Below are 17899 nucleotides of genomic sequence, written 5' to 3' on the forward strand. Positions count from 1 at the left end.
CGGCTTGTCGGGGGGCCTGACCTGCCAGCCAGACGTGCTGAGCTTCTGGTGTGTCCCAGAAACCCCCGCACTTTATGGTGATACAGATACAAGCTGTTGGTTGTCCCTGGCGCGCTTTCACCTGGTGGTGGCTGGCGCTGCTGCGGGCCCGTCCGGAGAGCTGCTTTTAAATGGGATTTTGAGGCAGCTCGGCAAGGCCCGAAGCACCTGCATCTTCAGCCCCTGAGCGCTGGTGCTGGTTTCTCCTTGATACTTCTTAACGTTTTGAAACAAAACTGTGGGCACAAGTACGGGTATTCGGTTGTGGCTGAGCGTTAATTGTGCCCTTTAGCAAACTCCGAACAAGACTGATGTTTTCCTGCTGTTTAAAATATTATGAGAAGTTAGTTACAATTTTTCCTGGTAGGGGCTCTTTTGAGTTTTTTTGCGAAAGTGAATTTATGCTGAAATGTACACCTTTGTGTCCGGTTTCTCTGAGCTAAACATATTGCACAAATATGGGAAAATTTTAGGCAGATTCCTGGTATGGTTGTGTAGGTGGGTCTGGAATCTGTGGTTACAGCTGTTAAAAATCTCAGTGAAGCCTTGTTTACTCCATAAACCAAATACTAAGAGTATCTCATAGAGAGTAGCAAAGTGAGCAGCTAATAATTTGCTTAACTGTTAGAAACTAGCTGCTTAGCTAACATGGGAATTAAAGTAATAAGAAGGGTATTTTCCTTGACTGTTCCTGAACCAGTCTAACCTTCACTTGAATAATTTCTTCATGTTTCCCTGATCACTGAGGCAGTGTTGCTCACAGCCTTTTCTTTACCTTGTAATCTTTAACCGTATGATGGGATTTTTCCAGAGAAGAGACGTGCTTTGAAACTGGGATACTTTTCTTTATGAAGCCAGATCTTTTTTTTTTTTTTTTAGGAGACAGTTCTACCTGATTAGGGTGCAGCCCGAGGTCCTGGGAGACTCGTGGAAGGGAGTCCAAAGGGTGTGCACAAAACTTGATTTGATCTCTTTGACTTGTGAACTTCAAGAGCCTACAAATTTTAATCCTGTTTAGCTGCAGGAGAGACAGTGTTGATAACACTTGCAACCATCTCTTGGCTAGAAACCAAACTGCAAAGAAATTACCAGGAAATATGTTATCTGTATTGGATTTTCTAACCTTTTCCCAAGCTAGGTACCTCACATTGGAACTTGGGCTGGGTCCTGCCTAGGCAAAATGTTATTAGCATGTGAACTTTATGACCATCTCCCTGAGCAGGGTGCTGGTGATGTGTGTTTCCCACTAGCAAGCCAAGGTTTGAGTGTTTCCCCTGTGTTAGGAGACTGTTTCCATTGTCACAGACAGACGCAAAATGATTTGGAAGTGGTTTGTGTATGTGTTAATATATAAACAGCTTACTTTTGTTAAATACTCATTAGTGAATTCCGATTTATGAAGAGTTTTTTCCTTGGGGGGGAATTCTGCTGACTGATCTTTTTCTTTTCTGCCATTAGACTTCCGCCTGGCTCTTATTCAGCTTCAAGTGTCTGCTGTTAAATCGGATAACCTTCAAAGAGCCTGTGAACTGGTGAGAGAAGCATCAGCTAAAGGAGCAAAAGTTGTGGCTCTACCTGTGAGTAAAGATCATGGCCTACTTAACACCTGTATCTCAAACCTTTAGAAAACTCCTTCTAGTGTTTGTTAATGCATTATATATTCCTGTTTCTCTCTGGATAGCTTAGATGCTCTATGAGGCTTCAAAACAGGAAAAAAACCCAGGGGTTCTATCTAGGAGCACACTTTAGAGAGGGGAAAATAAGAAGAAAAAACCAAAACCAACCAAACAAAAAAGCAGTGTGGATATGAAGATGAAAGAAAACAGATATTCAGTGACTCTCCTTGCTATAATCATTCCAGATTAGGTAGTACATGAGAAACAAAATAGACTTAACAGATTTCCAGCAGGTCATTTGTGGCTGAATTTTGATTAAAACACATTTCTCCCGTGACTTCCTCGTGTGGGAACATAAACAGCCACTTAAAATTATCAATCATTTCAAATTTACTTTTTAGATTTCAGCCATTATTATATTGCTGAATTTTTACACAGATGAGTGTGCTGGCAATGGCATGACCTTCCCACTTCAGCTTTGAGCTTTTTTCCTCTCTTCCTGGGGTTACACCTGTTACCCCTGTGCCCTACAGCATCTGACTCAGGAGTGCAAAGTTCTTCTCTGAGCGAACTTTTGGTCTGAATGTTTTACACATGGGATGTTTTCCCTCTTATTGTCACAGGCAAAGTGTTAAGCAACCTTCCCAACTCCTCTGTGCTAACACAGCTCTTGTGTTGCAAATGTGACCTTTGATTATTCTGGTTGGGTCTCCTTCACTGAGATTATCTATTATTTGCTACTTTCATCATGTGTGCAAACACTTAAGTTTTCCAGACTTATTTGGCTGAGATGCCCACTTTGCCAATAATTTATGATTTTAGAGTAAATTTTGTCAAACAAGGTTTTTCACAGACACCTGGGAGGTATATTTTGTACTGGCATTAGGATGTGGGCATGAAATAGTCTCTTCCCTCCACTTTTTTTTTTTTTTTTAATAAGTCACACCACATAAAGAACAGAAGTAACTTGAAATGACTATTTAATCTACACCACTGCAGAGATGTATGGCCATTTTCCTGTGACATAAAGGCTTGATGTGTTAAACTTATTTCATTTCTGAACCAGGAAAAATTTGTGGGAGAAAACTGGTTTGTAATGTTTATGGATCACAGAATCATAGAAGGGTTTGGGTTGAAAGGGACGTTAAAGACCATCCAGATCCAGCCCCCCTGCATGGGCAGGGACAACTGCCACTAAACCAGGTTGTTTAGAGCCCAATCCATACTGGCCTTGAACACTGCCAGGGATGGGGCTTCCACAACCTACCTGGGCAACCTGTTCCAGTGTCCTACCACCCTCATAGTAAAGAATTTCCTCCTAATATCTAATCTAAATCTCCCCTCTTCAAGTTTTAAACCATTGCCCCTTTGTCCTCTCGCTACATGCCTATGCAAAAAGTCCTGTCCCAGCTTTGTTGTAGGCTCCTTCAGGTACTGGAAGCTGCTATAAGGTCACCTCGGAGCCTCCTCTTCTCCAGGCTGAACAAACACAACTTCCTCAGCCAGTCTTCGTAGGGGAGGATAAAGAGAAATAAAAACAGAATCTGTTTGAATCTAGACATAGATAGGAAGCAATTCAGAGATCTGTCCCTGCATTCTTACTGCTTTGAAGAGCACAGAACTAGGTAACCTGTGCAGACAGACTGCAGTTTTGTTCCAGTGTCAACCCATGAAGAGCCCCATGCAGTGCTATGGTAAGCTTGCACAGGGCTCTGCCTGTACTTCTGAGCCTTTGGTTTTGGACCCAGCCACATTTGACACTGCAAGTGGCAAGGTGAAGGGTGGAGGCAGCTGGCATTGCTTTCATTTCCTTGAAGTTCAGTCCAACTTTCACAAGCCTGGGAAGCTCATTAGACAGCCTGCTGTGGGTTAGCAGGCAGCTGCTGGCCCAGCATCTGTATGTAGGGCAAACACATCCATCCAATTTTGGTGCCAAAGAATAGGTGCTGGTACTTTTTGATAGCCTATCTATGGCCTTCAGTTGTTCTTCTTCAGGGACAAAAAAGTCTTGGGGGGGGATTCACATCATCACAGGGCTGGCAAATACAGCACAAAGTTCTGAGTATCTTGGATATCTCCAAGACCACTAGCCACCTAGTTTAGGCATCTGAACTGTACTGTTAAGCTGACTGTTTAAAGGTTACATGCCTGCTTCTGAGGGATAGCAAATCTTTAACTAGAAGCCAGCACAGAAGACACTGTTCTGTTGAGAGGAAATGATGTTTAAAGGATTGTTTTAGCAAAAGTATAACTAATTTTGAGAAATGCATGCTTTTGCAAGGGTCCTTTGAAGAAAACCTGGGCTGTGGTTGAGCACTAGCATTTCACAGTTCTGAAGGGATCTAACTACACAGAATCTTAGGGTTTTGAAGGGATCTCGAAAGATCATCTAATCCAACCCCCCTGCCAGAGCAGGGTCACCTAGAGCACATCACACAGGAATGTGTCCAGGCGGGTTTTGAATGTCCCCAGTGAAGGAGACTCCAGAACCTCTCTGGGCAGCCTGTTCCAGGGCTCTGTCACACTCACAGGAAAGAAGTTTTTTCTGATGTTTATGTGGAACCTCCTGTGTTTCAGTTTGCACTTAGCTATAAAAAAGCCCAGAAGTCCTACAGAGAAGGCATGCAAGAAATAATGTGTCTTCTCTTCATGCCTTCTCAAACATCATAAGCTATGAGCACAGCCCTGATTCAGGGTATGTTCTTAGAATAAAAAAACTTTCTAGGCCATGCGGAAGGCTGAAAGTCTTATGTTTCTTTCATTGTGTCACTTCTATTTGCTTTTATGTATGCTGCATTTCTTGCCTTGCTTCTCCATCACTGAACTTTATTTCTGCTCTTACTCCACAGCTTCCTGGCTGCTTACATTCCAGTTTAGCAAAGATGTCCTTTGCCAGAAAAAAACCAAACAACAAAACTAAAAAAAAATTGCTTTAATAGTAACTTTACTGGTTTTGAACCCAGACCAGGTTTACTTCTGATATAAGCCCTTACATGCTTTCTTCTCCTGAGAGAGAAACATTGACAGCCATTACCCGTGGAGTCTTTAAACATATTCAGGATAACTTTGACTTTTAGAGGGGAAGAAAGTAGCTACCAATTTCATGCAAATATTGTTAGACACATGTCTATTTTTAATAAGATCTTTGCCATGTAGTCTTGCTCCCTCTCTGAAAATTTTTAGGACCCCTGCCTGAGTGTCCCTCCAGCAGCCCTATTAAAGGGAGGTTCAGGACAAAAGAAATAGCTTGAAGCCATATTTATTTCTAATACCAGTGAATTCAGTAAGGAAAGCTGAACTAGTGTACTGAGAGAATTTCATTTTATGCTCTGCTGTAACAGAAAGTAGCATTTGAAGAGGATGCTCAAGACTATAAAAGAGAAAATTAAATAAAACTAGTTTTTATATATAGTGATCTGAAAAATAAAACAAATTCAGTAAGTGTAGCCATTACTATTTTCAATTGGTATTATACTTGAGTAAAAAACCAAAACCCTGCATCAGTCCTGTAATAAAAGTAGTATAATGTGCACAGGTATTAAAAAATGATTGAGTTATTCAGTATGGTCATAAAGGTAGGTATTGTGAAACTAATACTATATTACTGCATGTTATGTCATCTAAGAAAATTTAAGCCCTTATGTAAGTCCTTACCTTTGATTTGTCCTTCCAAGTGCAGTGTTACCCTGTATCCATGAAAATAACAGGAAAAATGAATGCTGAAAAAAAATCAATTTCTGTGAAAAGATTTAATTTCAGTTATTGTTTGGGGTATGGAACTTTACTGGTTCCAGGGGTTCTTTACTAGAGTCTTCCATAATATATCCGATGTTGGCACTTGCCAAATTCAGGCAGGCAGTTATAATAGAAACAATAAACCTGAGAAACAACATAGTTCTAGGTTGAGTGTCACCACTTCAACCAGACCCTCCTTGTTGGTGAGTCCAAGATCCAGCAGTACTCCTCTCCTAGTTGTTTTGTCCACCATTTCTATCAAAAAGTTATCATCAATGCACTGGAGGAACCTCCTAGACTGTGAATGGCTGGCTGTGTAGGCCTTCCAGCAAATATCTGGGTAGTTAAAATCCCCCATGAGGACCAAGGCCTGTTGTTGCGAGGCTGCTTTCAGCTGCCTGTAGAAAGTCTAATTAGCTCCTTCATCCTGATCAGGAGGTCTGTAATAGACCCCCACAGCTGTATCACCCATGTCAGCCTTCCCCTTAATTCATACCCACAGACTTTCCACTTTCCTTCAGCCCCTGGACAGAACTCAGTACATTCTAGTTGCTCTCTCACATAAATAGCAACTCCACCACCTTGCTTTGCTGACCTGCTAGGTTAGCTGACTCCTGCCCTAGGACCCTTTGTCCCCTGCAGGACAGGGTCTTCCCATCCAATGCCAGCAGGCCTGGTGTCCTGGAAATCAAACTATCCAGGAGTTTTGTCCCCTACCCCCTTCAGCTCTAGTTTAAAGCTCTCTCAGTGAGCCCTGCCAACTCCTGCCCAAGAATCCTTTTCCCCTTGTTGACAGCTCTATGCCATTGTTTGCTAGCAGACCTGGTGCCCTGTAAACATCTCCACGAACGAAAAACCCAAAGTTCATCCGACAGCACCAGCCTCTAAGCCATTCATTAATCAGTTGTGTTTTCCTAGTCCTTTCAGCTTTTCCTGTCACTGAAGGAACTGAGGAAAAGACCACCTGTGCTCCTGATCCCACAAGCATTCAGCCTCGTTCTCTGAAATCCCTTCTCCTCACCCTGGGACCTGCCTTGGCAACCTCCTCAGTGCCCACCTGCACAAGCACTAGTGGGTAGTAACCAGGGGGCTGCACCAGCCTTGGGAGTTTCTCTGTAACATCGCTGACCCGGGCCCCAGGGAGGCAGCAGATCTTCCTGAGGGTTGGGTCTGGCCGGCATGTAGGGCCCTCACTTCCCCTCAAAAGAGAATCTCCTACAACAATTACCTTTTGTTCTTATCAGAGGCAGCCCTAGCGCATGGGGCAGACTGCCTTGGCAACTCCCTGGATGGACCTTTGTCAGTAACCTCAGTTTCCTGATTTTCCTGATCTAGGGCCATATCCCTGTTCTTTAAGGGCACACCTGAAGGTGAGGGAAGCCGGGAGCAGGTTCACCTGTTGCCTTGAGCAGGGACCCACTTCCAGTTCCCCTCTTCTCTCAGGTCCCCTTCCCCTGCCAGGTGACAGGAGGCAGAGGATCCTCTACTTCTTGTGAAGCCTCCACCTTGAGGCTTTGTCTCGAGGATGGCAGGGTATCACTCCACCAATCTATTTCTCTTTCACAATCCCAGATACTCCATAATCTTTCCACGTCCTTTCAGCTCAGCCACTGGGCTGAGTAAATCATTCACGTGGTCACAGCGTATGCAGGTGTTCTCTCTGCTCTCCTCTGATATGACTGCCAGGCTGAGACATTCAGTGCAGCTAGAGACCTGGAGAGCTGCATTCTTGAGAGGGTGGGACCTCTGTCTGGGTTGCCACTGTCCTCCTGGCAATGGTTTTTGCCTGAGTGGATACCATGGCTAGGTCCTCTTTGGGGAGAGGATGATCACTAGCCGAGTTCTTACCCTGAACCAAGACAGGGCCTGTGTCCTGCTCTGCACGCCCTGCCTGCATGAACTGCCGCCCTACGCCTTGTTTCTTGGTCCTGGTCGCCGTGCTCCCCAGAGGCTGCTCTTCTACCTGAGGGGGTAAGGCTGCCGTCCCTTTGCCTCCGCCCACGACAAGTCAGAGCTGCTGCTCCCCAGAAGCTCTCACTCCGCCCAGGGACAGGGACTGACTCCCTCCCCCTCTCCGCTTCTCTCTCTCGGTTTTCACGAGGGTTTTGCCTTGAGGTTTAGCTGCTGCAGAAGGGCTCCACCAGCACAATCTCTCACTCTGGTATTCCTCACTTCAGTGGCTTCACCAAAATGGCTTTAGTTTGTAACTTGTGAGATGAGCTAGTAGGAACGTGGTTCAGGGTTCTGACGAGAACATCCCTTGTGATCTTGCTGAATCCAGACAGATAAACGTGCTAGCCTTGTTACTTGCAGCTTGTGTGATACTCCTAGCTCATGTTCTGTTTGGCACCCGTTCACACCAACACACCCACTGCGTTGTCTCTGATTGTTAAGGTTTCTGTGGCTTCCTGTTATTTTCTGGTTTGCTTATTGAGCTCCTGTAAACTAAACTCTTGTAATTAAAGATTGGATAAGAACACTGATAGAGGGGAGTACATCTCCTTGTAGTGGTGTTACTGGATTACAACTTTTTTTTTTTTTCCTAATTCTAGGAATGCTTCAATTCTCCATATGGAACCCAATACTTTAAGGAGTATGCAGAGAAGATCCCTGGGGTATCCACACAAAAGCTCTCAGAAGTTGCAAAGGAGTGCAGCATATATCTTGTTGGAGGTAGTTTACTTTTAGTGACCACCTCATTGAGGGAAAAATGGGCAGTGTCTCTTTGTACCATTGGATCAAAATTTCATATAATACAGCAGGGAAAATCTTTGTTCTCACCTTTACAAAGGATCCATTCCAGAGGAGGATAGTGGAAAGCTGTACAATACATGTGCTGTCTTTGGGCCTGATGGTGCTATTTTGGCAAAGCATAGGAAGGTAAGATGGCACAGTATTGTTATGAAAAGGTTTCTCTGCAGTGTTGCACAAATTATTTCTTCTGTGTGTAAAGATGATGTGAATTAGTAAAATCTTGCATTAATTAATGAAGCTGTCTACTGTCAGGAAAATTGTATGTAATTTGTATTTGGGGCATGTAAACACTCTTCCAAAGGTGGTCATAAACTTGTTCTACATCTGTGTGACAAAATGCAGAAAGCATAACTGGCTTTTCCCAGATGCTGGGAAAACTATGGTAAAGAGTATATTCTGATCCAGCTTATTTGTATGTCTTGGTCCAGGTCTAAAACAGTGCCACTTCAGTGGGATCAGGATTTTTGCTCAAGTTCCCGATGGATTTAGTCCTTCTGTTACCATTAATACTGTTCCTTACATGCTTTGCGTGCTGTGTGTATGATGAATGCAGATGACTGAAGTCCAGGTTCCATAGTTAAGCTGTGTCTGCTGTGTATGGCAGATACTTGCTGTTTTCTCCCACATGGACATTACTTTGTGCCTTCTGAGAAACCACCTCCTATTCATAACTGTTGACTGCAGTTCCTCTTAATGTGACTATGCACAGAGGTATCATTCCGTAGGTGAATAGCAGCTTATTTCTGTCATGGAAAAACAAAATAGATAATACAGTGTTGCTTGGAACAAAAGAGGTGGTGCAAAATAACTGTGCCTTGCAAGTATTAATTTTTTCTGTTAACTGATTCTACATTTAGATACATTATTCTCATTATTACCACGTTCTGAAGTACCATGTTGCCTTCCAGCTGTCATGCCATACCAGTCTGCAAGCCTGGTAGTTGTTTGCAGATTGAATGCAGTTTTCTACTGTGTAAATATGAAAGAATTATAATATAAAACCAGCTATGTTATCAGGCAGCTCTGACCAGGAACAGAATCTTCCACTGCAAGGGAGGAGTAAAGACTGCAGAGGCTAAGAGGCATCTGCACAGCTGAAGTCATGGCAACTTTATGACTTGGTGAGGGTGTTTTCTGGAGAAGTTTTGCAGGAATGGGATTAAACTCAGAGAGGAAAATATCACCTGCTTCAACATGCTTTAAAATCATCCTGACAAATTCAATATATTTTATATGTGTCCTTTATTTTGCAAAATTACTCATTAGATCAAGATATCTGGCTGTTTTGCAGGGGTTCTTTCTGTGAAGAAGATACAGAGCCAAATTAATTGTTAATTTTTTAGCTGTTTTTAACTGCTCTACTGCATGGGAGAAGGACAGGGCATCCTCTTTGGTAAGCAATATAAACTTCTGATATGTGCATAATTTCTGTAAAGAAGTAAACTGCTTCAAATCTTCTTCAAATCTCAGTTTTAAGCAGTGTTTAGTTGGGATACTGTCAAAAGACTAGGCTAGATAGTGGTAACTAGAAAGCATGCCTAATAGGAAGAGTCTCAAATACCAAGCAGATAAATTGTTATTAATTGTTACTCATTATACTGTAATTACAGGTCCATTTGTTTGACATTAATATTCCTGGGAAGATACAGTTCAAGGAGTCTGAAACACTGAGTCCAGGGAATAGTTTATCCATGTTTGATACTCGTGAGTATGATGACCCCTCTCTTCAAGGAGCTCTACAACAATAACAATACAGTCATTCTGGAGTTCCTTTTCCCCTCCTCCTCCCCAGCAATAGATTTTTAGGCTATCAGATTGATGTTAGGCATTTTCCAAACGTGGCAAACACAGTTTAAGTTTGTTCCAAGTGCATGGGTCACTTCTGAAACTTAAAAAACCAGTATGACAGCAAAAGGAGAGAAGAGTAGATGGGGTTGAATCATGGCACTTAATAAACAGTGGTCATGTTGATTTGTTTAAGAGAAGTTACTGTATTTTTAATAGTAGGTACATTTTTTGTAATGGTTCTTATAAAACATGGCTTGGAAAATAATATATGTAGCTACACAGCTACACAGGGACATTGTTTCATGTGAGGATGATTTAATAATGGAGACAATTAACTGTAACTCCCATTCCAGCATTCTTGAATCGACCACATCAGAAAAAAAAAGCAAGAGACAAACACTGCCCCAGAAATGCAGGCTATTTACTGAGCTTTCTGAGGAGTCTTATCAACCATGGTCACGTTTTCCTCCTTGCAATGTGAATGCTGTAAGAAAGTACATGACTGTACTTTCTTTAATCCATGAAGAGCAGTGAGTGCTTTCTTTTCTTGAAAATAAAATAATTGAAAAACCTGCAGGTAAATCAGACAGGAGTACATTACACAAAGACCTGCTATAACATGATTTTGCAGAAATGGCTGTTTTTACACAGTGTTCCTCTCATCATGACGCGTGAATTTTCCCCCATAAACAACCAATGGTTGTTCAGATATGGATACACATTTAAACATAGCACATCTTGTTACAGTGAGACACACAAAATAACAGCTGGCAAGTTGGCTACAGGGAGTCTTGTGGTTGCTTTTGTGTACTTGTGATAGTGATACGACTGTTGTCTCTTGTGTTTTGAGAACAGCATACTGTAAAGTGGGCCTGGGCATCTGCTATGATATCAGATTTGCTGAGATGGCTCAAATCTACGGACAGAAAGGTGAGGCTGGGTCACTTAACACAGCCTGGTTAGCCCAGAGGCCTGAACTATGCATGGCTGTGTCAGGGTGCTATGTACTGGGCAAGTTGTGTGATCAGGCACTCTTGTCCTTGCCCAGTAACACAAAATGCATCCTGTGGCCAAGACTTTGTTATTCAAGTGAGTGTCTGTTCTTCCTGGGTAAAGTAGTGATCATTTCCTCATACACATTTGCTGATGGAGTGATGGAGATGGGAACGGCCCCACACTAGGTGATGTGTCACAGGGCTTTGCTGACGTTAACTAGTTATCCATGGCATGCATGGACAGGCTCTAGTTTGGTTCCATTTTGGGCAGAGGTTGGGAAGTACTGAAAGAAGCCTCTCCTTGAGTCTCAATGTGAAAGGCCAGTCTTGGTTAAGCCATCTTCCCCTTAATGATAGTCAGATTCTTAATTTTCTTCTAATAAAGGTTGCCAGCTGCTGATATATCCAGGGGCTTTTAACCTGACAACAGGACCAGCTCACTGGGAACTGCTACAGAGGGGTCGGTAAGAACAAAGTAACAGCTTATTCTTGTTCTAGAGGGAGTTTTAGGATGCTGAACTGAACTGTTTTAGTGTTCCAAATGACACTGCATCACAAGAGGTACTGCAGGGCCATTCTACTATTGGGGCTGCACCATTCCTCAAGCCTTGCAGGGGACACCAAAATGATTTTGCTGTCAAGGACAAAAGCAGAAAATGCTTATCCTTCACTTCTGCCAGCCCCTCTACAGTTAAGCCATTTCAGGGATCTTTTCCCCATGGCTGTGTAAGCACTCCTTCACACAGAAACTTCTCGAGAGAAAAGCCAATAACCATTTGATAACTGCTCTAATTACAGATAGAAAGACCCTGAGATTCCTGAATGCAGTATTATTTATTCATTTGGTCAGCTTCAAACAACTTTGCTAACTACTGAACAAATGCTTAATTAATTCTACCCAATAACTCGAGCAGGTGCTAGAGACTTTGCAGGTTCTGCTTTCTCTGACCTTCATATAATTTACAATTTTGGCTAGTCCTTAGGAGGTTATATAGCTTGCCCTTCAAAGTGAATTCTCTCTCATGCTTAGTTAATTGGTGGCATAAAAAAAATTCTACTCACTTTCCCCCCCTTCCCTTGTCTTTCTGTGAACACAGAGCTGTTGATAATCAAGTCTATGTAGCTACTGTATCTCCTGCTAGAGATGAAAAAGCATCCTATGTTGCCTGGGGACACAGCACTGTAGTAGATCCATGGTGAGTTAAAAAAAAACAAACAAACCACCCCCCCTTTTCTTGGTTAAAAATTATGTTGTACCTGATAGGCATATTTCAGTCCTACATTTCCATCTGCTCTTAAAAATATCATAAGTTCTTGGTAAAAAGCACCTGAGACTTAAGCCTACATTCTCAAAATCATCTGTTAAAACTGACTGAAAAACAAGAAACTAAAACTCGTTTAACAGTCTGTATTCTTTTTGGTAGCAAAGAAACTACTGAGTACTAGTATTTAGCATTAGCTAAGTTGCTGACCTTTTCAACTTGTTTCTGAAGTTCAGGCCATTATCTGCTGTGCATCATGGTAATTCTCTTTGCAGAACTGAACCATCTTAAATAGCTTACACAAAACTATTTTGTTTCCTCAAAGAACAACACTGCTTTGACTAAGAAAGAACATGAATGTCTTCAGCTAGATAAGAGACATGTTCTGACTTAAACAGAATTCACACAGGTGCACAAGAAGTACAACCGACCAAATCTTCAGGCAGTTATTTTTCTTTCAAATAAATCCAGATAGTTCTCTTCCAGATGATTGCAAAGTAAGAAAAACTTTATCCAAGTCTTGAGCTTTTAACTTTATGTGATGAAAACAGTGACAGAACATGTAGTGGGAGAGATGATAAAAAATGTTCAGTAGCTCATAGTGAGTAAAAGAACACTCCTATTAAAACTGAGTTTTGCCATGTATGGCTGACCCTGGTGAAGTTGTTTCTTTCCCCTTGAGGTATATTGCATGCTCACATGCACTGGTTCTCATAGTTGCTCTTACCATGATTCTTGATCTGCAGAATTATAGCTATGTTAAGTATGTCACACAAAATGTGCCACATATAAAGCCTAGAAGCCATTTCTATCATGCCAGAGTTATGAATTATGGCACTATTTTTAAGACAGCCCTGTCTTTACAGCTGTGAACATCAAGGGTAGGAACGTTTTTGTACAAACAACAGCAACTGGACTGATGCCTTCAGACCTCTGTGTTAATGCTGTGAACAAATGTGCTTCATTTTGCAGGGGTGAAGTCATAGCCAAAGCTGGGGCTGAGGAAACAGTGATATACACAGATATAGGTAAGGGTAAAGGGTTCTTTTCCTGCCTTCTTTCTTGAGTACAGGTCATGAGACTAAGGAGAGACAATTTTTTAAGTTGTGGGCTTGCACATGGAATTAGAGGTGATGCAGTGTTCCCATCCCTTCTCCACCTTTGCTAGATGAAAGCAAGAACAAGCAGCACTTTACTATACCCTTCTGGTTTCCTTACTTAGGAGGACGTTGCCACCTTAAGAAGGATCAAAGTTGAGGCTTCCTTCAGCCCTGGCTGCCCAGTTGCAGTGTCCTACAGACCCATTCTCCACAAAATCTGCTTTTTTACCTGCCTTACCTGAAAGCAAGGCAGGAGCTTTCCTTTTTGACTGCTGTTTAATAGCTCTTCCTTCCCCCTCCACAGATCTGAAGAAACTTGAAGAAATACGTCAACAAATTCCTATTCTAAGCCAGAAGCGTTGTGATCTCTATGGCATAGAGATGAAAAAGTGAAGCTGGGTGAACAGGGAAGGTTCAGTTGGTACAATGGCTGCTGCTTTCATCTTCAGGATTCCCTTACTAGTTGCTTCAGAATCCATTGGCTAAATGTGCCAGTTTATAAAAGGAAAAAAAAAAAAAAAAAGAAACACAAAAAATCAACTTGCTGGTATAATTCTAAAATTGATTAAAATACGACTTTTATATCTTCTCTAACACTTAAAATTTTATAGTATTTTACAGCTAGCATAAATGAAGATGGAGGTGAAATCAGTTCAACACAGTAGTAGTTAACATGGCTTTTCATGCATCACAGTGTTTTGATTACTTTTTGGTGGCTTTATTTGTAGAACATGGAGCCTTGTTGTCTCTGGAAATCTCTGAAGTCAGCTTTGGTACTATGAATTTTTCAATGAATTATCAGATAATGTGGAAGCGTGAATCTTCAACCTTTGTCCTTAGTTTTATGTGCCTTAACAAAGCTCCCTGAATGCCCAGCTTTTAACTTGGAAAACTCAAGCAAAACAGGCCAAATTATTAGGCAAACTATTCAGGCACAATGCAAGAAGAGGCCATGCAAAATTACTACTAGAGAAGACTGCAACAGGTTTTGGGTTGTGTCATGCCTGGATAATGTGTTAAATTTTCGTTGTTGCAATTCCTGCTTATTGCTGGTCGTTGGGTTACTGTGTTTCTTTAAAGCCATTCACATGTCACACCTTTGCCCTATATACTGCTACCTTCTTTAATTCTGCTGCTTTACAGTCTCCACTTGAAAGGCTGAGGGGTGTTGGTGAAAAGGGTTAGAAAACTTGTTGCACGGATCAACTGTTTCTGCCCCGTCTTCCAGAAGAGGCGTCCTAGAACTGCTTCATGTTGAAGTGCATTGTTGCTACTGGAAACGGCTGCACGGGAACACCCCTTACTTCATAGCTTGCTGAACAGACTAACAAAGTGATAATTAAAGATTGCTTTAAAACCAGCTTAGCCTTCTGTTCTTTAGGGTTTTTTTCCTGAGAAAGACACCTTGGTGTTCTGATGTAAAAAGGTAAGAATTTGTAGATGGCTTTTTTTATTCCTTGGAATAAAAAAAAACCAAAAACAACTCTAGCTGTGCAGCCTTTACCACTTGGGTTTTTATTTTTCCAGGAGCAAAAATGATAAATGAGGCTTCAAAATAGAAAAATGGGAGGGAGAGAAGGTTTCGTCTTGCTCTATCCAACCACTAGTTCCCCCCCAAACCACCTTACCTTTTAATCCACACTTGGCCATACTCCTCTTCCCACAGCTGCTCTCTATTTTTTTTTTTTTAATGTTCTTTTTTTGGCTTCTCTGGAATGAGCTAGGTGTGTTTTATAGAGGAAAATTAATGGTTAAACTAAGCTAAACCCTGAGGCATCTTTCCCTTCAAAAGACAGGTCACACCATTCCACTCAGTGGCATGATCTATTCCAGCAGGCTTTTTTTGGTCTGCATTTTGGTGCACATACTGTACTGGAACTCTTAAGAAACAAGCCACAGAGCACAGAATGAAATGAAGATTTATTTGTTGAAAAATAAATATAAAAAATGTAACAATTTACCATTTGAGTCAAGTCTCCTGCATTAGGCAAGTGCTTCCCACATGCTCAACTATTGGCATCCAGGATGGCCATTGCTGGGCTCCAGCTTCTAAATCATAGCAACTATTATACATCCCTTTTTTCTAAACTACTCCATCTGCCTTTCCCTCCCCTCTCTTTACTAGTTTAACATGCAGCAGAGCAGGAACTAAGTACCATCTTTGGCGGATTAAAGTTAGTGAAGGATTCTCAAGGGCTGACTACTTAATTTTAAAAATGCAAAGTGCAGTCTGCAACAGACCACAGAATCTTTGGACTGGACCCTCCTCCCCTGGCATCCCAAATGCCAGATGAAGATCTGTAGCCAGCTACTCTGGCAAACTCAGTGGAAGAAGTGACATGTGCTCAGCCCTCTATGATCTGTCAGTACAACTTCTAAGCACCTTGTTTTAGTAGGATACATTAGGAGTCCACTGTGAGCCACTCCAGTGATAAAAATGGGAGGGTGAATTTTGGGGGGTTTCAATGAAAAAAGTCACACAATCAGTTCTCAGGTAGACAATATTTAAAGCGGTCATACTCAATCTCTGTCTTGGTAGAAAACAGGCACTTTAAGTATCCATACTATACATATGCACCACTACTCTGTAAGTACAGAAAACCAGCCAGTAACAGTAACCAGCCTGAAATTGCTACAAAATTTCAGCCTGCAAGAGTTTATTTTTAAAAGAAATTACAAAAAACACAGTACTGCCTGTTGCATTAGGCAGTGTTATTATCACAGCAGATGCAGAGCAGGGCTGCATCTAAGCTGCTTTTAGTAGTTCCAGAACAAGTTACAGCACAGCTCCTTATATGTTCATTCCCTCTTCCCTTTAATCTGCAACTAGATCCTAGTAATTCAAGTCACAACTTCTAAGCTCCATTTAGGCTACCTCGGGACTTTACATGATCAGAATTAAGAGGCAAGACAACTGTGAGTAGAAGGAACTTCTCAGTCTCTAGGATACATCAGGTTTATCCAAGTCTTCAGTACTAGCTTCCCACATTATTTCAATGTATGTGTGTTGTTTTTTTTAAATGGCTGCAATAGTTCTTTCACTTCAGCTCTCAATCCCTACTAAAGAAAGCTTTTATAGAAGTTCACGTGCACATGTGGCTTAAAGCAAAACATCAACTATATCAGCCATTAAAAAAAATAATCCTTCACCAAAGGGATCCACCTGCATACACATCAACAGGGTGTCAGCTACTAAGATCTCCAGCTTTCCTGGCTGGATTTTCTTTTCCCCTATAATCTTCCACTCTTCAAGATCATACCTCTGTGGGTGATGGAAGCAACTGGAGCTAAGACTTGTTAATTCCATGTCTCCTCCTCTTTTTTTCTTAAAGGCTGAAGCGAGAGAAGATGTCAGGGAGTCAGTCATTAGTTCTTCCTGAGTTCAGAGCAACCTTGAATAAGCACAGAGAGCACCACTGCAGAGAACACTTTGATCAAAGCCTGTTCTTATACATGTCAGAGAGAGATACTTGAAGGTAATATTTATTTTTTCAGTTTACAAGTGATACGTCATTTACAAAAAAAATTACAGACAATGCATCCTTTCAGTGCAGTTTCAAACTAGTTCAAGAACAGGCAAAAGTCTGTGATGATTTGGAATGCTATTATTCAACAGCACATGCTTTTTTCCCTTAACTGATTGTGTGGGGTAAGGAATGGGGTACAGGTATGGTGAAGAGGAAAAAATGCCAATGTAAATAAGGCCATGCGAATAAAAACTCCTTGGGAGAACAGGACACATAGTCAGTCTGGCGTTATTTTTGTTCTCACGTAATTGATGCAAAGAATGGAAATTCCAGAAGGCATTTGACACTTGTTATGTGCACTGCCCTCAGCAGCTGCCAGTACCTTCTGATGCCTTCAATTCTACACCAACACTCTGATTTCACATTGCTGACTGAGCTAGCTAAAATACGATTATTAAATCTTTCTGTCTACTCTCCACCTTTCAAATTCTCAACTGTTTTTGCTGGGAAAAAGGAAGGTCATGTTGAAAATACAAGCTGCTACTACATGGTGGTACAACTAGAGAACAAGACAGTTTGACCACAGCATGGTTTATCCAGCCACATCAATCCAGGGAGAGTCAAGATGGAGTGACTCACGGCCATATCAGAAAGATCAATCCAAAGCCAAGAGAGCCCTCTGTGAAGTTCCTAGCTAGAGGAAGACTGTTTACACTAGTAGCTAGTAATTCACCAATCTGCTATTCACAGAACAGCTGCTTCCTTTCTACAGTATCTGTAATTTTGGACAAGACAGGGTCAAAAGAACAAGGAAACCAGTAGATTCTAAATCCATTATTTTAAGTTTTAGCCTATGCTTTGTTCCTTATCTCACTTAATCCTGCAAAGTGGCTATTACAAGGAGCAGATCAGAACACAGTGATCTCTAGAGACTGAAGAGCAAAAGAGTCAGAGATTACAAAGATTATATGCAAGCATGACCTTACCTTGGCAGCTCTACTCCCAGAAGTGCCTTGTTTTTGAAAGTCCCTCTGAACCCTCCAGAACAATTTCCCATGACATTCAAGTAAGGACTGTTGCACAGGAAAACAGCCTTTCTTCCAGTAATACCTACACTGAAGCAGTGTTACCTGACCTCTTTCC

The 17899-nt window shown here is 41.7% G+C and overlaps 1 protein-coding gene across 1 annotated transcript in view; it reads left to right on the top strand.

Annotated features, from left to right (window-relative positions):
* The window catches only part of NIT2 (nitrilase family, member 2), an 18629-nt gene extending 4919 nt beyond the window's left edge, over positions 1 to 13710 (top strand). The window contains exons 2-10 of the mRNA XM_009993388.1: positions 1498 to 1616; positions 7943 to 8063; positions 8182 to 8270; positions 9755 to 9848; positions 10788 to 10862; positions 11313 to 11391; positions 12025 to 12123; positions 13162 to 13217; positions 13594 to 13710. Of these exons, the coding sequence (XP_009991690.1) occupies positions 1498 to 1616; positions 7943 to 8063; positions 8182 to 8270; positions 9755 to 9848; positions 10788 to 10862; positions 11313 to 11391; positions 12025 to 12123; positions 13162 to 13217; positions 13594 to 13682 (821 nt within the window). The 3' untranslated portion in view covers positions 13683 to 13710. The remainder of the gene's footprint in view (positions 1 to 1497; positions 1617 to 7942; positions 8064 to 8181; positions 8271 to 9754; positions 9849 to 10787; positions 10863 to 11312; positions 11392 to 12024; positions 12124 to 13161; positions 13218 to 13593) is intronic.
* The last annotated feature ends 4189 nt before the right edge of the window (positions 13711 to 17899 follow it).

Source organism: Chaetura pelagica, unplaced genomic scaffold, assembly GCF_000747805.2.
Source record: "Chaetura pelagica isolate M959 unplaced genomic scaffold, ChaPel_1.0 scaffold101, whole genome shotgun sequence".
In the NCBI taxonomy this organism is placed as follows: Eukaryota; Metazoa; Chordata; class Aves; order Apodiformes; family Apodidae; genus Chaetura; species Chaetura pelagica.